We start from the raw sequence: 18,727 nt of genomic DNA, 5'->3' as shown, positions 1-18,727 counted from the left end.
GATGGGTAAAATGTGAGCGAGGTGGAGAATGGCAGCAGGCAATGACTGGGTTGGCGGGTCTAGCTTGGGACCTGGGCTTGTGTTAGATGCTTGGGTTAGGGAGAAGGATGATACCGGGATAAAGGCGAAGCGGAGCGGAGGCGCACAGCCGACTGTTGGCTAGCCTGCTCCTCTCCTGAGAGGCTGTCAACCCTCGCTACCTCCACGCGCCAACCCGAGCCACCCAGTTGTGTATCCGCGGTGACTTGGGCTGTCCGGGATGGGACGGGGAAGGGGACTGAGTGGGAGGGGAGGGGGGTCGACAAGGGGACAGGGGTGTAGGAACGGATTGGAGACATGCCAGCAAGCAGTTCCAATCCCAGCAGGTTGGGGATTGTTGGTACCAGAGCAGAGAACAGAGCGAAGCAGATGTGCAGTGCGTCCCAGAGCAGCGCGGTACGTATCCGCGAGGTAGCGTACGCATGCAGTAAGGCAGGGTAGGATACCTGGCTTGTTTGTGGTGGTGTCTTGTCGGAGGACGTACCTGGTTGTTGTATGAGTGTGTGTGAGTGTGCTGCGCGTCCGCAGTAAGGTAGCGCACAGTACAGGATTGCCGTGGCCCGGCCTTGATGAATCGGTCAGTCGGTACGGGGTTCCTTACCCAGAGGTTAAGGCAGGTCCAGGGAGAGAAGTATGGGGGTTAAGGCAGGGTGAGGACCGAGATATGATTATGACGGTGCCGGCGACGTCGTCCCCCTCCGAGATGCGGACACGAGGAAAGAGTGTGGTCGGGCTCAGTTCGTCGTGAGACGTCGGTCGGAACTAATTGCAGAGTCTCGTAATGCTCCTCTTCAATGGATGGCGATGGGATTTGAGCAGCAGATAACAGCCGATGTCAGGAGAGACTCCCAAGCGGTGGCGGCGAGGGGGGGTTGCGAAAGGGCGGGCTAGACTCGGTGAAGAAGAGGACGCTGACGAAAGTGGATTTGAGCTGTATCGACGACTGGAGGGGAAAGGACAAAGCAGCAGGGCAATCAACGGGGTAGGAGGGGCAGTGATCAAGGATGAAGCCGGTGGCCGGTGACGGGAAACCAGCACAACGCTGGTTGGCGTGCGCTCGGTCCAGCACAAGGTAATTGGCAAAGTGAGGAGAAGAATGCGGGAGTGAGGGTGACAGGAATGCGTGCGCAAACGTACCTGCCGACAGTGTGTCCCTCTGCAGAAGAAAAGAGAAGAGGAGGGATTCTGAGGAAATCCGAACGGGATCTTAGCCCATTGAACCTTGAGTTGGCTGGATCCGACGAGACGAGAATGGCACAGTAAGGTCATGGAGAGATGTGCCGGAATGCGCGGGGCGTATTCGCATATGATATAAAACGACATCCAAGACACACAGAGTCGGGCTTGCTTGGGCAAACATCAACATGAAAAGGCGGCCGGCTTCAATGCAACGTAGTTGATTAGTCATTACTTTTTTTTTATTTTAATTTTTATTTTGGGTCATTGATCGTTATCTATTTATTCTCTTGTATTTGTTGGTTGTCTTGGTTCCCATGGTAGAGGGACGTGGGGAAGTTTCGAGGCGGTGGTTTTATTTCTTCTTGTTGTTTTCGTCCGCGTGGTGCCGGGCGACGGGCGAAGGGGATCGATTTGCTGAAATTGAGGATGCAGCATACGGTTGCATTCGACGAGAAGGAACACCTTGCGTGGAACTCCTCGACAACTCCACCTGGACCTGCTACTTCCTCACTATCTATCCAAGGTACGAAGCAGCCACGGTCGGAACAAACGAAAGGGAGAAGGTGCATGTGCCTGTCTTCCTCACCCGCCTGCTTCCCTTTTGGCTCCTCCCCATATCTTTCGGGCCTGGAGGCACTTCACCCCAATAAGAAGGTACTTCTAGCACGTCACAGCTTGATAGCTAGACGTACGCGTGCGCGCGCGCGTGTGTGTGTGTGTGTGTGCGCATGTGTGTGTGTGCATGTGTTTTAGTTTCTGCGAGCTTGAAACCACGACAAGCAATCGCCGCCGCCAAACCCAGTGGCTGAGGCACCCTGTGGAATGGCAGCACGTGAACGAATATCGCCAACCCAATCCTTCCACAGCCACACCAAGCGAGTCAAAGCCCACGTCCAACATCCCATTCCATTCCACACGCACATGGTGTCCGCCCGTGCTGCTACCAGTACGGTACAGGCCTCAGCCCCCAAGCAAAGCTGTCAAAAAGAGGCTCAGAGGATGGATGCATCCGCACATGCTGTGGACTCGGCGGATACGGGATATGGGCTCTGGCAACGGGGATACCAGACCCTACCTAGTGTACCGCTCGGACATGCCATGCTATGCCTTGCCTTACTTACGGATCCTCTCTCCAGAGAAAGACGGCGTCTCACAGGCTTTTTGAGGGGGTTCCCTGCCTCGTGCAAGGTGACGTTTGTCTTGACAGGACTGCAACAGCACCACGCCGGCTTGGCTTGAACTGCAGCTGCGGGTTGCGAGCTGCATGTTCCCTAATTCCTCCCACATTAGCGCCACTGTCCTGACGAACGGGCCGGTTTGGGGCCCCAATTGACAGGCAGCCTCAATTGACACAACCCGTGGTGACGCAGCCGCCCATCTTCCCGCGTGCACACTTGCACGCAGTCGCTCTCTCTCTCTCTCTCCCTCCCCCTCTCCCTCTCTCTCGCACACACCACCACTACCACCCCCACCATCACACACACACACACACACACGCCCTTTTCCCTCGAGACTGACGGGACTGCAGAACGTCCGAACTGGTTTCCTTCCGTTCTGGCCTCCTTCCCTTCTCGCGCTCTGCTTGTCCCAAGGCCCGCCCGCCACACCTCTTCGCGTGATACAGGGAAACAAAGTTGGTCTCACTAGAGGCGGTCCATCCGCGGCAGTTCGTTCCCTTCTTCGCGAATGAGGCCGGTTGAACAATCCTGGTAGAAGGTATCCGTATCTCACACCCGTCAGGATGGCCGATGCTCGTATGGCGATGTCTTTATGATCTTTGTCAGGATGTTATTGGTTGTTTGGGGAGGGGGTTCCCCCTTCTTTTTCTTTCTTCTTTCCAACAGCAAGCCCTGCGTTAGCGTCTGCTGCTCTATGCCAATGCAATCCCATGGTCCCACACGACACTGTTTTGGTACAAGCTGGACAAAGTACCTTTTCTACCTGACTTGGAAGAGTTTCCACTCGGTCGACCAGGCGCTTCCCTCTCGAGTTGACGCTGCCGTTGAATGACTTGACTCCCTTGTAGAGTCCATCCAACCAACAAGCCACAACTCGAGCTACCTCATGCCGAGTCAATTCCTGCCTGCCGTGCACTTGTGGTCTGCCAGACACGCCTGGCAGCTGCAGCTACGCATACACTACCTACTTCGAGCGTCTGATTTGGCAGTGCCCGAGCTCGGCCATCCGCGGACATTAACCTTACTTGCCCGCGTCTGGTATCTGTATCCGACCCGCACTCCCCCAAGCCGGTCAATGGCTGGTGAGGCAACGACGGAGGAGCTAGAGCTGCCGCCGATGTGGGCTCGGAGCTGGGCCTCGAATCAGGGCAGCACCGGCAAATATGCCATCAACAACCGGCGGCTGAGAAACAGAAAAATTCTGGACCAAGATCCAGGCCAATTTGGCTCTTCCAAATCCATCAGCCACCCACCGCGGCCGCTTCAGCAGTTGCTTGCTGGTGTGATCTGCCCTAACGACCCCAGCTTCTCCCTGCCAACGGTAGCTACCCCAGCTTTGCAAGCTTCATCTCTGAACCGTCTGGGCGAGCTGTCGATTGGATTTCATTGTGGACTGTAAACGCGCCCGTCGGCTACTGAATGGTATGGATCGAGCAGTAATGTCAGCTTCATTAGTCTCTATCGGAACCATCTCCGCCGTCCGCATCAGAGGCAACCGAAGCCGGCAGTGCACGAACTCTTGCGGCACAGGTGATATGCTAGGAATGTACGTGTGCGCCTTCGTTCATGCAAATGCGAAAAGAAGGGGAGAGAGAAAGAGAGAGAGAGAGAGAAAACCCGTTTCTCTGCTCTCCCATCCACCTGTCTGCCCTGTCTCGACGATGCTGACCATTCGTTCGCAGGAGCGCACTCGCACTGCTCATGCCACTGCACATAGCCCGGTCCCGGACGCGGCTTTTTACTGGACAATTGATTTGCAGCCCCCCCAAGTGCTATCCACCGATGCCCGCAATGGACACTAATTATTTAATATGCATGCACCTCACAGACCACCCGCCCGCTATCCCTCGCATCATCAAGTCGGATCAATCGCCCAGCAAGGTGCTGACCGAACCTCTAGATGCCGCAATGCTAGCCAGAGCTACTAGGGTTGGACTCCAGGGTTTTTTTTTTTTTTTTTCACCGTCCGCGCCTTGTCTCCGGCTCTTTCCCTTTCTCCGTCTCAATCTTTTGTGTGGAGGGCCTGAGGCAGTGGTGATCCGGGCATGGGATGACGACTGGGAACCGCTAAGGCAATCCCGGAACGACACTCCACTCGGTGCCGGCCGCATCGCCCAATCGGAGGTATCCAGAAGGGACCCACTAATGACTACCGCCCACATTCTCCAACCACCTTTCGGCCTTCGAACCCCTCCATCCCTTCCCCAAACCGCCGTTTTTATCGTGGCCGAGCCACCCCCGAACTTCTTCCTGCCGGTGGCTGGTGGCAGTCTCTTCTATTGACTGTCAAATTTTTCTCGGAGGAGAAACGAGGGTCCGGGGGAGGGTAAAAACTTTCAGTATCCTTGCTCGCTCTTCCTGGTTCATGCAATGGTTGCGGCTTGCTCATCCGGCCCATTCTCGCGACCAGCGACCGCGGCCCGTTCTGCAAACAGGACCAGTTTTGGTCCTCGCCAAATAGCATCCGCAGCAGCTTGATATCACGAGACAGACGCCTGGACCAATTCGTCCAACGTCATCAGGCCGGCCCCCTTGGGTGTTTGCTTCCAACCCGTTGATGCAGGGACGAAGCTCAGTCGTAGAGAACACAGCTATTCTATTTTAGAGACGGCCTCGAAGGTTACCCGTCACGCAATTTACGCTTTCGGCCGTAACGTCCCCGGAACAGCATGCTATGGAGATAGAGTTGTACACACAACGCAAGCAGTCATGTCTTGTCCCGTTTCCTTGCCGCACTGTTGTCTCACCGACCTCGTGTCCGACCCAGTCTTCCGGGGCGACTCTGCAAGAGGCTCACATGAGATTATCGCTTCTTGCCTTCCGCACCTGACGTGCTCAGCTCGCCGCGTCATGTTAGTTCCCGGCGGCGACGGCGGCACGGCGGCGCGGCCCCGTTCCGCTTGCATTGGTCAGCTGTTACCCGGACGCGGATGGACTCCTCTCACAGCCCCGTTGTCAGCATCCGGTGCCGTTCCATTCTATAATCTTCACTGACATGCAAGACTTGAAGCCTCGTCATATGCTACCTCGAACGGCACGTCGTCGGAACCGATCACGGCCAGCCAGTTTGATTGGATCGGTCGAGTCCAATCAAAAACAGCAGCCAACGAGTGGAAAAAATGTCAATCCGACAGGCCGATTGTTGTAGCGCGCCGACAGCAGCTTTCTTTTTCTCTGGCTTCCTCGTTTCTGGGGCTCCGCTTTCAAGATCCGTAGGCAAACTGTTTCTTTTCCCATCTACTGTCTTACGATTTGAACGGCCATATGCAAGTGAGCCGAGTCTGGTCCGTTCAGATGATACCCTGGAGAGCCCCTGTGACCTTTGAACGTTATTTAACCATTTTGCGATGTCAGGCGTCGTGTACACCGGTTGATTGCTTTGCCCATAGTTGTCACTCTCCGCACAATTCTAACTTTCAGCGGTACAGACGATCATTGAACAAGTCGCGGTTCTCCAACCCTCAACTCATTCCGTTGTTGTTACACCATCAAGTCGAATCACTATGGCAGTCCATATTGTTTGCCGTGCCAAGCGGGAGTGGTGTTTTTGTCTTCGGAATGGTGTACAAGCTGGGCGGTTGATGCTGAGCCTGCGCCGTCACACTGCATGAGTAGGGGGGCATCAATCACTCTCGACTCCCACGTCTTTCTACGCACGTTGAATAGGCAAACACAACTCAAGCAGGGCTAGTCCAATCGGAGATCTCCCCGCCATGCAACCTGATCTGGTCTTGTGGTCATGATGATCTAAAGATATCCTCCTCGCGGCCAGAGTCGCTGGGTAACTTCCAACCATGCCAATGTGTGAACCAGTAATCCAAGGCTGCTTGACCGACCGAGCCGACCTCTCGCAGCCCTTTACGAAAGTGGTACGCCGCAGTGCTACGGGCGTTGGTCAACGACCATCCGAGGTCGTGGGGGTTCTCAAGAGCCGATTCTCAACATCCAATCGACGCCTACCATGCGCCTCTATGACGACCAAGGCCCTGTACGTTCGGGAACGCTTCTATAGACCCCTTTCATCGATACCCCTGAGCGAAGAGACGGACAAAATCAAGAGCTCGAGTGGCCCGGCGCTTACCAAGACCGACAGCCAGTTGTGTTTCGAGAGCAATCAACCTTACGCCCGCCGAAGAACAAGGCATAGTCACTGGTGCATCATGGCCTTGCATCCCCGTTGCAAGGTATGAAAAGAGAGGTTGACGGGCAGCTTACCAAGTTTTAGTGCAATACTCACAATGGTTCTCAACTTTGCCGCCTGGACGTTGGCGTGACAGCAGGTCATTTGAGAATATGACCTGTCTGTTTCATCATTCTCCTCCGGAGGATGGAAGTTTTCGTCCAGCCATCATTCAACTCGAAACACGTTTTCAAAGAAGGGGACCGCCCACGTCATAAGGTCATGACCAGGCACGGCTATGCCCGTGTAACGGCCCGCGCAGGAGAAAAAGAAACGAGACGGGAGGAAAAGGAAACGATTGACCACACCTACCGCTCCTTGAGCTCGCAGATCCCAGAGCCACACCCATTCGGGCCAAGCCGCGTTCTTCCCACGTTTCTGATTGACTTTCTGCCACCCTTCAACTGCCGGAAGACAACCAAACAGACCCCTTCACCGGAAGGTTTCCAAAGACAAAGACGCTCTTCCTCTTGGGTCTCGGGACATGTCATCAAGGGGGCCAGAACGTTACCGCACGAGTAGAAGAGGGGGGGCAACCGCCCCTCGCTCATCTAGTGCTGCAACAGGTCTTTCGACCAGAAACTTGGTCAAACGGAGATGAACAAATGTAATCTGCGTACGTAAGAATACTCCTATTCTCTCGTAATTCATACACCTCGCTTTTGGACCTGTCCCCAATCTCGAGTGGGTAGAATGCTACATTTCGTCCGCCTCGGATGGTATGATCGTCGACCCGCCTCTTTAGCTTTTGCTCTATCGGCAGGGGTTTCCGACACAGTGGTGAACTACAGAGGACCGGTTCAAAGGTTCTGGCCAGGGTGAAGTGCAGAATCACCTCGCCAACACTATCAGTACCTAGGGTACACGATATTCGGATTAATTCGCTGTGATACTTTCGATCCAGCGGCTACATGGCCCTGAAAAAGAAATAAATAGGGACTAATCCTTGTCCCCTCTGATAAGATTTCGTACTGGTTTGTATAGTAGTAATTCCGGGTCCACAACTACTTGGGAGCCTGGCCAAAACTTTTGAACCGGTCCTCTGTACTTGAACTAGTAGATGGACGCCAGGATCCCCGTTGCGAAAAGGACGGTCCGGTCTATGTGGTTGGGTGAGGCGGAAGGGGGTATGGGCGTTCGATGATCGTCTCTCTCTCTCCCCCCACCGGGTCCGGCGCTAGAGGTCCGATCTGGTCGTCACCTCCGTGCAGAGTCGTTTCCGTAGCCAGGTCCCGCCCGGGGTTCGCCGCTCGGAGGTACCTCCGATACGGCGAGCCCGCACAGCACCCGGGTGTTTGATGGTATTGAGCCATCTTACTTTGCACGTTCTGATCGAGCACGTATGCGATGTCACTTTGGTAGAACCGTGTCGTCTCGGGCATTCACGTGAGAATCTGCGCTGACATTACTCTGAGCATGAGAAGTTCTGATACTGCGAGGTAGACAGTCCAAAGTGAGGCCGTATTCTCCTTGGCGCAGGCTGCACGGTGTCCCAAGGACCGTACGCTGTTGAGGGAATGATGCTGTCGGGCGAACATGTCGCTCGGGTCAGGCCGCCGCGCAGCATTTGATATAAGACAGTTTGGTGTATACATGACATACGTCCGTAGACGAAGGCGCAAATCCGCGGGGTGGCATGCATCCAATGTTTCATTCGCTTCGCCTCCCGTCAACATTAGCAAGAATAGCCCTCTCGGACGTAACCTCACAGACCAGACGTTCTCCACGTCGAACAACTCTGTTTCGTCGAGAAGTCTGCGAAGAGGAGGAGGGGCAACGCGCTGCAACCTGCGGGATTGCAGATCTGCCGCAGCGGCACTGCCGCTCATTTCCCTCATGCTTGCATGTCTGCGAATCATTGGGTTCGCCTTCAATTGAGACATGGCACCACTGCCCTTCTAGAAAGGTCCCTGAAGCAAGGACGGAAGATCCACGGCCGGGAGCTCGTGTGTTTTCTTGTGGCTGCGTGTGGAAACGGTGTATGCGGAATGAGACATGGCTGCGTGGTGGATGTTGGTGGCGAGGTTGACGGGGTCTCGGCAGTTGAAGGCACTGGGATAATGAAGGGGCTAGATCAGGTTGGGTGGTACCGTGATGTTTATCAATGCTGGTTCTTGAGTGCAGATGTGTGGTTACTTTGCCTTGGAGTTGCTTCTGCTTGGTTCATGAGGACTGCCTTTCTGGCGGCCTGGTCAAGGTTGTGGGTTATATAAAAAGTACATGGTGTCTCTCTCTCGCTGCGCGGCAGTGATCCTTACAGGCAAGTCTCCAACTGACCAGAGAGATTACTCGGCATCAAATACAAGACATGCGTAGTGCAATGCTACTCGTCCCTGTCCACACTCCTTGTTCATGGCCTGAGGCCTCCTCTACATGCGCTTGACAGAGGTTCCACTCCTGCTCTTTTGCTCCTTTGTGGAGTGATAGATAATTTCTTCTTGCTGGGCTGACCAAACCGAGAAATTGTCTGGGTAAGTTGTTTGGATATTTGAAGTGCTTTGGGATGGGTTCTGCAATCGGCACACGACGTCGCCTCAGCTTGTTACGCTCCGTCTCACATTTACAAGTATAACGTCAACGCTACTATACCAATAAAGCAGTCAAGATTGGATGAATAATGGACCATTCTGAAGGGTACACTACTCGCGAAACTAAAAGACCACTGGTCATAGGATTGCGTTACCGAGTGGATAAGTCTGCAAAGTCCACCACGTAGACAAGCCGTGTGCCGGTTGCTGGCCATGTCAGAGGGTCTAGCACAAACTTTATACGACGGCGTCTAAAGATCAATACAAATGGTTGTGTCTGAAGGACTATCCATATGAATACGTTGACGATGGCGATGGATCACAAAGAAGTCACGGCCTGTCGCGAAGCTTTAAGCGGATAGCAACAGGTGTAGCCCTGACAGACACATTTCGACCCAGGGCTATCTTGAAATGCTTGGCCAAACTTTTACATCAAATTACTAGCGGAGATCAACAGGCACATATGCTGGTTACCTATCTACATTCACACTTGACGGCGCCAACCGTCCGCCTGTTGCACGTCCATGCCCTGTAGTTACGCACAAAGTGAGAAATTAATGACACTAAACTACGAGAACCAACCATACCAATAACCTGATACTTAATCTGGACATGGTGGAACCAGACATGTTTGCGGTCTTCTGCTCGAGGCGACTTGCTGCCGTTCTGGCAACTAGACAGCCGGTCCTGTAGAGCATGTTGTTGATGCAGTGATACGAGCCTAAGGTGCTATTTTCCTTTACTCCCCCTGAAGTTTGGAGCCCTCCTTCAGAAAGGTCTCCTTTAAATCATGTATAATGTAGCTGCACACAAGTGACGATGGTTGTAAAATTCTTAGGCGCCTCTGCCCCTCACCATTCAGCAACACCAACCTGGCGACACCACTAGGCAAACACAAAGTTACTACGACAGTTCCAAGATTCTAAAAGAAGACGGGCCAATCCATCTTGAATGATATTGCTTGCATGGTGGAATAAAAAAATAAAGCGTGCGATTACACCTAAGAGGGCTCGCCATTGCGAGTGGAGAAGGTGTGCGGGGCTTCAACGATACATAAAACGCAAACTTTTCACTTCTTTCAACAACATCCGATATGGTGTAGTGGCCAACATGATGCCCTCTCATCTCCGCTGAGAGGTTAGGCATAGCCCCGAGTTCGATTCTCGGTTTCGGAACATTTTGTCTTTTTTGACGTCTTCTTACTGATATGGAATAGCCTTCTTCACCAAGGCTTTGTTCATTCATTAGCTTAGTGAGTGAGGTCCTGACCCGAGGGTTACTGATCTCTTTGTTCCAAGTGCTGGTGCAAATAGATCGGCATTTGAAAGCTTACCTTCAAAGCACAGAAAGAACCCTCCTGATGAGAGGTACATCAGAGTCGATGAACAGGCGCGGGCAAGAGACGAGAGATAGTGATATCCCCCTAAAGGAACCTAGACTCCAAGAGCCTCAACTGTGCACCGCGGTCTATGACGAACATCTCTTCGATGGCTAAATGGTGTACGTATGTTGTTGGGAGTAACAGAAGTGACATGAAACTTAACACCCATTCTGTTGATCCTTGTTTTTATGAAGGCGAAGCAACATCTGAAGCAATTCATCGTCTTTCCATTTGACGAGGGCGTTGTCCCTCCATTGCTCCCACGCTTCGTTGTCAACTGTGAAGGCCATTTTGAGTCCAGCGAAGAGATCCAAAAAGGCCTTTCGATCTGTTGAAGGGCTCTCGGGACCTAGAGCAAAGAAGAATCTTTGAACCTTTCTGCCGAGGATGACACAGTTGGAAAGATCTTTACGGCCCCTTTCCTGGAAAATTTCCGCTAGCCGCATTTCATCCGGGGATAACTCGTTAGAGCCTTCGTAGAACTTTCTCAGCGGCCACATCATGCATGGCGAGCTGAAGGCTTCCAACTCGGAAACGGTCCGAGTCCACTCCCAGTCTATTATTCCAACGATATCGCAAGATTCATTCACGAGGATGTGGTCGCCCTTGTCGTCCGGATGCTTGAGGAAGAATCGACCCCCTGACGGATCACCTTCCCAAAGGCTGTTGGCAACGTCTAGACGGAAGCGGTGAGTGAGGTAAGTGTCTACCGAATGGCAGGCACCAATTTCGCCGTTGGCTATCATCACAAGGTACGACTTAACCATGGCGACTGACCCTTCTAGCGAGGAAGCAAAAGGACCAAGCGGCCCTCCAGCTCCCATCCGGTATGTTGCGTGTTGTGCGAGACCTTGCACCACGAATTGAGCAGGGTACCCAACGGTAAGGAGCGATCCCATGGCTTCAAATGGATGCCTTTCTATTTCCAGAAACACATCAACCAGCTGTTGCATGACTTTCTCTCTCTGAGCCCGAGTTGTCGTTTGCCAAACCAAGGGCTTTCCGTCAATCTTTTCCATTAGGATGTAGCTGACTCCAAGATGGTTTCCTGGATCGGACTCGCAGGCCCAGTCAAAAATGGTAGGGACGGGGATGCTGGTGTGCTCTTGGAGGTAGGTCATGGTGGCCGCTTCGCTTCTCAAAATGAAGTCACGGACTTCCTCCGGTGGTGATGTGGTTCTGGTAAGGCGAAGTCGTGCCAGCCAACTAACCCTGTCTTCGAAAATGATCTCGGCGTGACGGTTTGGGTGTCCCATCATAGAAGACAGGTGTTGACGGGAGAGGTTGACGGTACAAGGAATACCGCCCCTTAGCTCTGATGCCCGAGAGCATAACTTGGAACCGTTTATCCGACGGCATAGCTCGTCTATGTGACGAGCCTCAGTGGCTGTGTATTGCGTGGAGAACGACGACCAGTTTTCCTAGAAGCAATTAGCCCAAGTTGTACTATCAGGGCATTCTGAAGTGGGTGTTACAGACCTCTGGGTTTGGGCATTTGTGGAATGGCTCTGAGAGATGTGTGCGACAGAGGTGTCTGTCGCAACATAGACAGTCTCCTTCCCTTTGCACAGCCGGATTCGTACATGTTTCAAAGTCGCAAGACCACAGAGGCATCGGGATAGTTGTGCGCAAAGGAAGGCTCGTTTGATTGAGATCGTTGAAACGACAAAGGGGAAACCAGTGTTCAAGGGAGAACGATAGGCAGCAGCGGGTCCATTTAGCAAACAACTCCTAAAAGCTTAGTCACCTGCCTTGTTTCCAGGTCAATGATGGTTATAATAACCACTTAGCAGGCACATGCGGTGAAATTTACATCTCCCTCGCTCAGACAAGCTCAGTCGAGCCACTGACCACTTCAATATAAGCGCCCAGAACCCGGCCAACTGCTATCCTGGGCTCTGTATGCCGAGGTGCTTTTAGATCTTTAACCCTTGCAGTAGTAGAGCATTAGTTAGACTATGTCATGGGAGAGCCAACGGTTGAAGTACAATAACTGATAGGATATCCCTTGGTATGACTGTTTGGTTGTATGTCTATGGGAAACCCCCTCATCTGCCAGCCTGCTTTTTGCTATGTGCTAAATGCATGTGCCAGTTGTTTTACGAGCTTAGCTAGTAAAATCAGATACACATCTATCATTCGCCTAGAGTACGGTACCTCCACGCTAACCTAACCAGTGGCAGTTACGTGCCCCTTTCATCCTCATCTCCGTCACATGCACACTAACGTAGTAGTACACATCGGTCCCAATCAGATGTTGCAAGGGAAAAGTCTCAAGGAGGGTTCCTGCGGCCGGAGTCGAACAGACCAGGTGCATACCACGGCGCCACGCATGTAGCTAAATACATGAAATCCAATAGCACGTGTATTTAGCACCTAGCAAAAGGCAGGCCGGCAGATAAGGGGACTTTCTATGGACATACAGCCGAATAGTCACAACAAGGTATATCCTATCGATTGACGTACTTTAACAGACGTGAGCCTGAGTAAGAGCGGCGATGCTGACTAGCTCGGCTGGGACGCTGCGGCCTCAGGGTTGGTACACGACTACCGCAATAATTACAAAAGATACGATGATCGCTTGGCCGATCAGACAACCTTGGCAGCACAGTGTACCTTGAGTAGAGAACGGACTCTTCCAGTCATTGTTGAATGGTGATAAACAGTGGAGGTGGACCATCACAATCACCAGAGTGGGTTCACGGGCACAGGCTCAGATCGGCTGTGGATGGATAATCACATCTCTATTCAATAGACACATTGGTAAAGGTGTGAATGGCTGACGTACACCTCTACGTATCATTCCATAACCCTTCCATCAAGTAAAATAAAGTAGAATATCCACGACGCCAATGCCTATCCCATAAGAGTCCTGTCCATCCAAAGTCGTCCCTCGGTCTGGTCCCGTAGGCCTATTTCAACCGGGTCGTCTAACAAAAGGTAGATACGTGAAAGAAACATGGGATATCATCCCTGATATATAGGCAAGTAAATAGTAGTAAATCGTGATCAGGGCCGACGCCCGTCATGTGTTGTTTTGGGGTGGTTGGTTTTTTTTTTTCTTTGTTAGTTTTGGGTTTGGGGGTTTTTAGTCCTTCGTGGCGTGTTCATCGCCAAAGGGACTGCGTCCCCGCTCGTATGAGCTTGTTCTTTGAGACCGCCTGTCAGGCCCTGCGGCGGCTCGTCGTGTGGCCTCCTCAATCACCGCACTCAGGCTGTGGTTGCTGCGGACGGCTGCGGACTGAGGCTCAGGAGGATCGGAGAAGGGGCCCTGGTCGACCGCCGGACTTTCGTCGATGACAGTGACCGCAGCAGAGTCGCGAGCGGCAGCAGATGTGCTAGGTGGTGGGGGAGTACCGGGGACAGAGGCTTCGTCTACTGCTGATGACGCCTTGGAAGATCCAACACTGACTTGCTTGGGTCCGTTGCCATTGCCGACACGAACAACCTGCACTCTCTGGACGGGGGCTGCCGTCGCAGTATTGGCGTTGTTCAGGAAGGTAGATCCCACGCTGAAGTTGCTGTCACGACTCCTGGGACGACCGGTGGCGTACTTCTCATAGTCGACGCTGGGGACAGGAGGAGTGCTGCTGCCACTGGTGCCGACACCCATAGACTTGACACTGACCACAGCAGCCTTGGCACGCATGCCGGTCTGGGCAGGCGCAACGACGACGGCGTTCTTGCCGTAGATGGTGGACGCGATGCTAGGTGCGATACTGGAGCGAGGGGCGTACGAAGTTCTCGCAACGGATGTGCGGTCTGAGTAGCCGGAGATGCCAGAGTAAGTGGAATCGCGGAGTTCGCCGGGAACGAAGAAGTGCTGCTCCTCGTAAGGGGACGGGCTGCTGGTGGTCGAGTTGGAGGCGTGCATCGGAATAGGGGGCACGGGAGGAACGAGGAGCGTCGGTGACGTGGGCGTGGCGCGGTTCGTGACGCCGGGGATGTAGGCGATCTGGATTATGTTGGAAGCGCGGGTAAGCACCGTCGATGCAATCGAGTGAACGGTGTGTGTCGAGTCACGGTTGGTCTGTCGCGGCTCGCCGGTCGTTTTCTCGTTGATGGTCTTCTCGTTGGACTCTTCGATGTACGATTCCTGGATGATGGACTGTCTCTTGGTCTTGATGAAGAACCTCCATACGAGGTAGGTAGCGATCGCAATGACGACGAGACCGCCAATAACACCTCCAACAATGGCGCCCGTGTTGGGTTTGCTGCTTGATGATGACGAGGACTGGCTGTCGTCCTTGGCACAGATGGCCTGGGCACAAGTGTTACACGTCGGGATGGTGAAGGAGCAGAACTCGTCGGATTTGCAGTTGGTCGGGCATGTCGGCGCCTTGTCCTCGCACTTGAGACAGCCGTTCTGTCGAGGAAGGATAACTGCGGTCATGTCAGCAAAGGGGGGTCGGGATGGGGTCGTCGCGATATCTGGGCACATACCAGCGTGCAGCTCCTCGAGCGAGCGGAGGTGAAGGTTAGGATCGAATTGAGCCATGATGAATGACAATCTGGCTATGGATGAATGGAAGAAAGTAGTCGACAGCGCTGATCTAGTGATGTCGATCTGCGAAGCGAGACCGTTGGGTGTAGGTGTCGATCAGTTCGGGGGGCGCTCAGACACTTGAATCGAGCGGACCGTTGGTCGGTGCCGGGGAAACCGTCTGCGAGAGGGAAGGAATGGCGATAGATATAATGGATGAGAAACAAATGTCGGCTCGGTAGAATGGTCGTAGTCTTTTCGGAGGCACGAGTCGAGGAATGCGCAGTGGGTGGCGTTGTATGGACTGGAATGGACGAGCTGACAGGCGAGAGAATTCGGAGCGGTAGCGAGAGAGAGAGAGAGAGTGTGTGTGTGTGTGTGGTAGTTGGATAACGAGTGGACTGTGAGACTAGCTCGGCATTTGTGGTGGTAAAAAGAGGGCGACTAGGCGACTGAAGTGAAAGACATCAACGGCGATTTGTTTAAATTGTCGAACCGGTAATCGAGCGACGACGGGACGGGCTGTCGGGGGTTGGATCTCTTTTGGTCGTCGAACGGTAGGCTGGAGATGGAGAACCTGGAGATGTTGGGTGGAGGAAGAGGGACGTGGGAAGGGGTCAGAGGAAAGAAACGAAAAGTGAGCAACAAGAAAGAGGCAGGCAAGACAACGGTACTGGGCTTGAGCCGACTGGGGGGGGTGAGAAGGGAATGAGCGGGATGGATGGCTGGATGGGGGAAGAGGAGGAGGAGGCGAAGCGAGAATGGGAAGAGAGTGAAATGGGCTGAGTCCAGCTTTGGTATGGTCGGGGTTGCTGGTCTCCCGAGGGCGTTCGGCGGCGGCAGGCGGAGCGAGAGCTGAAAAGGGAGAGAGGGGGGACTGAGAGTGAGCGACTGACTGCAGTGACTGCAAGAGAGAGAAAGGAGTGAGCAGAACCAAGGACGAACGAACGCCCAGTGGAGCATGGGGAGCGACAGTAGGGACCACAACTGGAGGGAAAAGGCGCAGGTAGCAGGGGACTGGGAGGGAAGCGAATCTGCGGGACACAGGCACGAGATTGAGAGCGCAGGGATCATGGTGTTGGCGAAACGTGAGGGCCGGGGCATTCGCGAGCTGTGATTGGCAGCGGCCCCCAGATGGCAACCGCGAGAGAGGGTCCACTTCTTGATTGTGGATCCCTTGATTCCCCCGACACCCCTGGCTAAGCTCGGCGAGGGTCCAAGGTCTGGACTGTGCAACCCGACCGTCCCATCGTCCGCTTATCCATCATCTCACAAAGCAGAACCCAACCTAGTACTGTACGATGCACTGTCGCCGAAAGACCACTGCCACTGCCACGGCCGCCACTTTCATAGCACAGCACAACACCGCATACTCTGTATAGTATAGTGGTGGTGGATGGCATAGTGCGCGTACTTGGTGGACATTTGCGCGCGCGCCCTTTCCCAATTTTCCACGTTGCCTCGAGTCGCCAACCCAATCAGCATGGCGGCTCTCCACCATCTTACGCACTCGCCGACGACATCGGCATCTCACCTTCCGACTTGCCAGCCGGGCGACATTGCGAACGCCCTCTCTTCCTGACGATTGCAATGTGAACATACCTGCTCGTTCTTCGGCGGGGGCGAGGAGGGGCGCCAGTCGTAGTGTATGTACGTACGCAGGACGTACCGAAGGAATGCTTGGTTCGCTGTTGGGTGGCCAAACACCACGGCCGGTTTGTTACGACATCGGCACTGGCACTGGCATTGGCACTGGCCATGGTGGGTGCACGTTCTTGTAATTGCTCCGTCCAATATTTCATGCTGTTTGTCGGTTAGGAGAATAGAGTTCGTGCGTCCCGACCTGACAACCCGGACCACATCCATCATCCGATACGAGCAAACGAGACCTGACACGGGGTTTTTCTTCGACCAAAACCGGCAAACATGAACTTCTGGAAATTGATCCAAAATGAGGATGGGATGCGTCCATTTGCTCGCTCGCTCGCTTGTCTGCGCCTGGTTGATAATAGCATCACAGTGGGAAACAAAAAGGGTCCCGGATCCCACACTATCCCACAAAATCTTGTTTTCCATGTTTTCAAATCTTCAACAAACCCGGGCTTTAAGAGACTTCGTGTTAAGCTTCAAATTCCGGTCAGGCGCGGGTCGACCTCCGTTCGCGGTCGACTCCTCCGTTGGCGCCGTTGCAGCGTCACAGCTTATACGGGGGGGAGGGGGCCGGAATCCGGATCTCTTACAACTCTGGTACCGCGACGAGCGCAAAAGTCGACTCATACCCACGCGCACAATACACACACACACAGACTTCGTTTCATACTGTGTAGAAACATCACGATTGCCGCCTCCGCCTCTCTTTCCCTCTCCATCCCTGTCCTCGATTCAGGACGAAGATCTCAAGATACGAACTCAACTGAAACGAATGGGGTCCAGTGACAGCGACGGCGGGATGACACCGCTGCTCGACCGACTGATCCGATCAACTAACCACTCCAGACACAACGACAGCGACAGGCCGCCAACGAAAGACAGCCCCCCAGGAATTGACAGTCAACGCCGATGATGGTGACACAACCACCGCCGCTGCCCCGTGTCAGACCTTCCTGCCACATCCTCCCGTCCAGCTTTCTTGACGAGCCCACACTTCGCTGGCCCACAAACCACGCTCGAGTCTCTGCGTCTCCTTGCCTTGACCCGCGCGCCATGTTGCCAATATCCTCCCTTCCTGGCTGGCCCCGTACCCATTGACGAGTCCGAATCCAGCCGAGCCAAACCGCCAGGGCTCTGTGACAGCAACGGGTCCTAGCCTGAAATCCAGTACTCTGAGGCATTGGATCCGAAACGTAGACAAAGATGATGAACGTGCGTCTGCGAGGATGAACACGAGTGGATCCCACGAGGAGCATGCCGTCCCGGCCGGTCATGGAGGGCTCTAGACCACAAGATCTGCATTCACAACTCGAGGGATCTTCGTCTTGGCTACTCTGGAAAATCTTTGGGAATGGGAGGGGACTGCGGAAGATCTTCCTCCTCTCTCATCCAAGTCCCCAACCCTCTTAACTAGGGAGCGGAGCTAGTCACCCGCCAAAATCCTCGAGGCAGATGTACTTTAGTACTAGCAGCAATCCTCCGGCTTGGACGATCACTTCCAGCTCCAGCATCCACAACGGCCGCTCCTCCGCCGCGAAAGAAGGGGGGAGGAAAATGCTCGAGCTTGACTGCCTACCTACTAGGTACTTTGATACAGCTGTGCTGCTTGGCCGCACTAGCACTACCGTACGACCACCGTCTCGTACCGCACCGCACGCTCCCTTCCTCATGCAGGACGGGCATCCTTAGTGCCCCGCGGACGAACCGCCACACCGCGTGGTGAAGATGCCAGACGTGTGTGCCCGCGATCCCAGGTCTCAAAGATGAGCCACTAACTCTTTCGCGTTGCGCGTGCGGGCGTGTCCCGGCAGGTGGCAGGGACGTGGATTTGCATTGCGGACAACTCGGCTCTAGAACCGTCCAGGTGCGTCACTGACCGACTGGACGTCCTGTCCCCTTCGGTCTTGGTATCGGGTTCGCCAAAAGGTGTCCATCCCGCGACACCGGTGCCCGAGATGAGCTGTCTCGGATGGGTTGCTTCGAGAATCAATCCTGAACTTTCCATGCCCCAACAGAGGATTCGTGACCAAGATGCAAGCTTCACCACGCCAGGCGAGGTATCAGGACGAATCGAGCAGGGCCTGCAGAAAACATATTTCAATGTGCCGG

The 18,727-nt window shown here is 54.0% G+C and overlaps 2 protein-coding genes and 1 non-coding gene across 3 annotated transcripts; 1 reads left to right on the top strand and 2 right to left on the bottom strand.

Annotated features, from left to right (window-relative positions):
* The first annotated feature begins 10,191 nt into the window (after positions 1–10,191).
* Positions 10,192–10,279, top strand: ColSpa_tRNA_253. The gene is given in 2 exon segments: positions 10,192–10,228; positions 10,245–10,279. It is a non-coding gene; the product is annotated as a tRNA-Glu (tRNA).
* Positions 10,280–10,643: 364 nt separating this feature from the next.
* Positions 10,644–11,606, bottom strand: ColSpa_09315 (uncharacterized protein; the record flags this gene model as incomplete). The annotated part of the gene is made up of 1 exon (XM_049275527.1): positions 10,644–11,606. One exon carries the CDS (start codon positions 11,604–11,606, stop codon positions 10,644–10,646), a length of 963 nt encoding a protein of 320 aa, XP_049131484.1.
* Positions 11,607–13,573: 1,967 nt separating this feature from the next.
* On the bottom strand, positions 13,574–14,983 carry ColSpa_09314 (protein OPY2; the record flags this gene model as incomplete). Its single annotated transcript, XM_049275526.1, has 2 exons — positions 13,574–14,868; positions 14,929–14,983. The coding sequence occupies 2 exons, from the start codon at positions 14,981–14,983 to the stop codon at positions 13,574–13,576; spliced, it is 1,350 nt and encodes a 449-aa protein (XP_049131483.1).
* Between the last annotated feature and the right edge of the window lie 3,744 nt (positions 14,984–18,727).

Source organism: Colletotrichum spaethianum (genome assembly GCF_022836535.1).
Source record: "Colletotrichum spaethianum MAFF 239500 DNA, contig27, whole genome shotgun sequence".
NCBI classification, from domain to species: domain Eukaryota; kingdom Fungi; phylum Ascomycota; class Sordariomycetes; order Glomerellales; family Glomerellaceae; genus Colletotrichum; species Colletotrichum spaethianum.
Note: the sequence above shows the minus strand (reverse complement) of the source record. Positions and strands in the feature narration are given on the sequence as shown.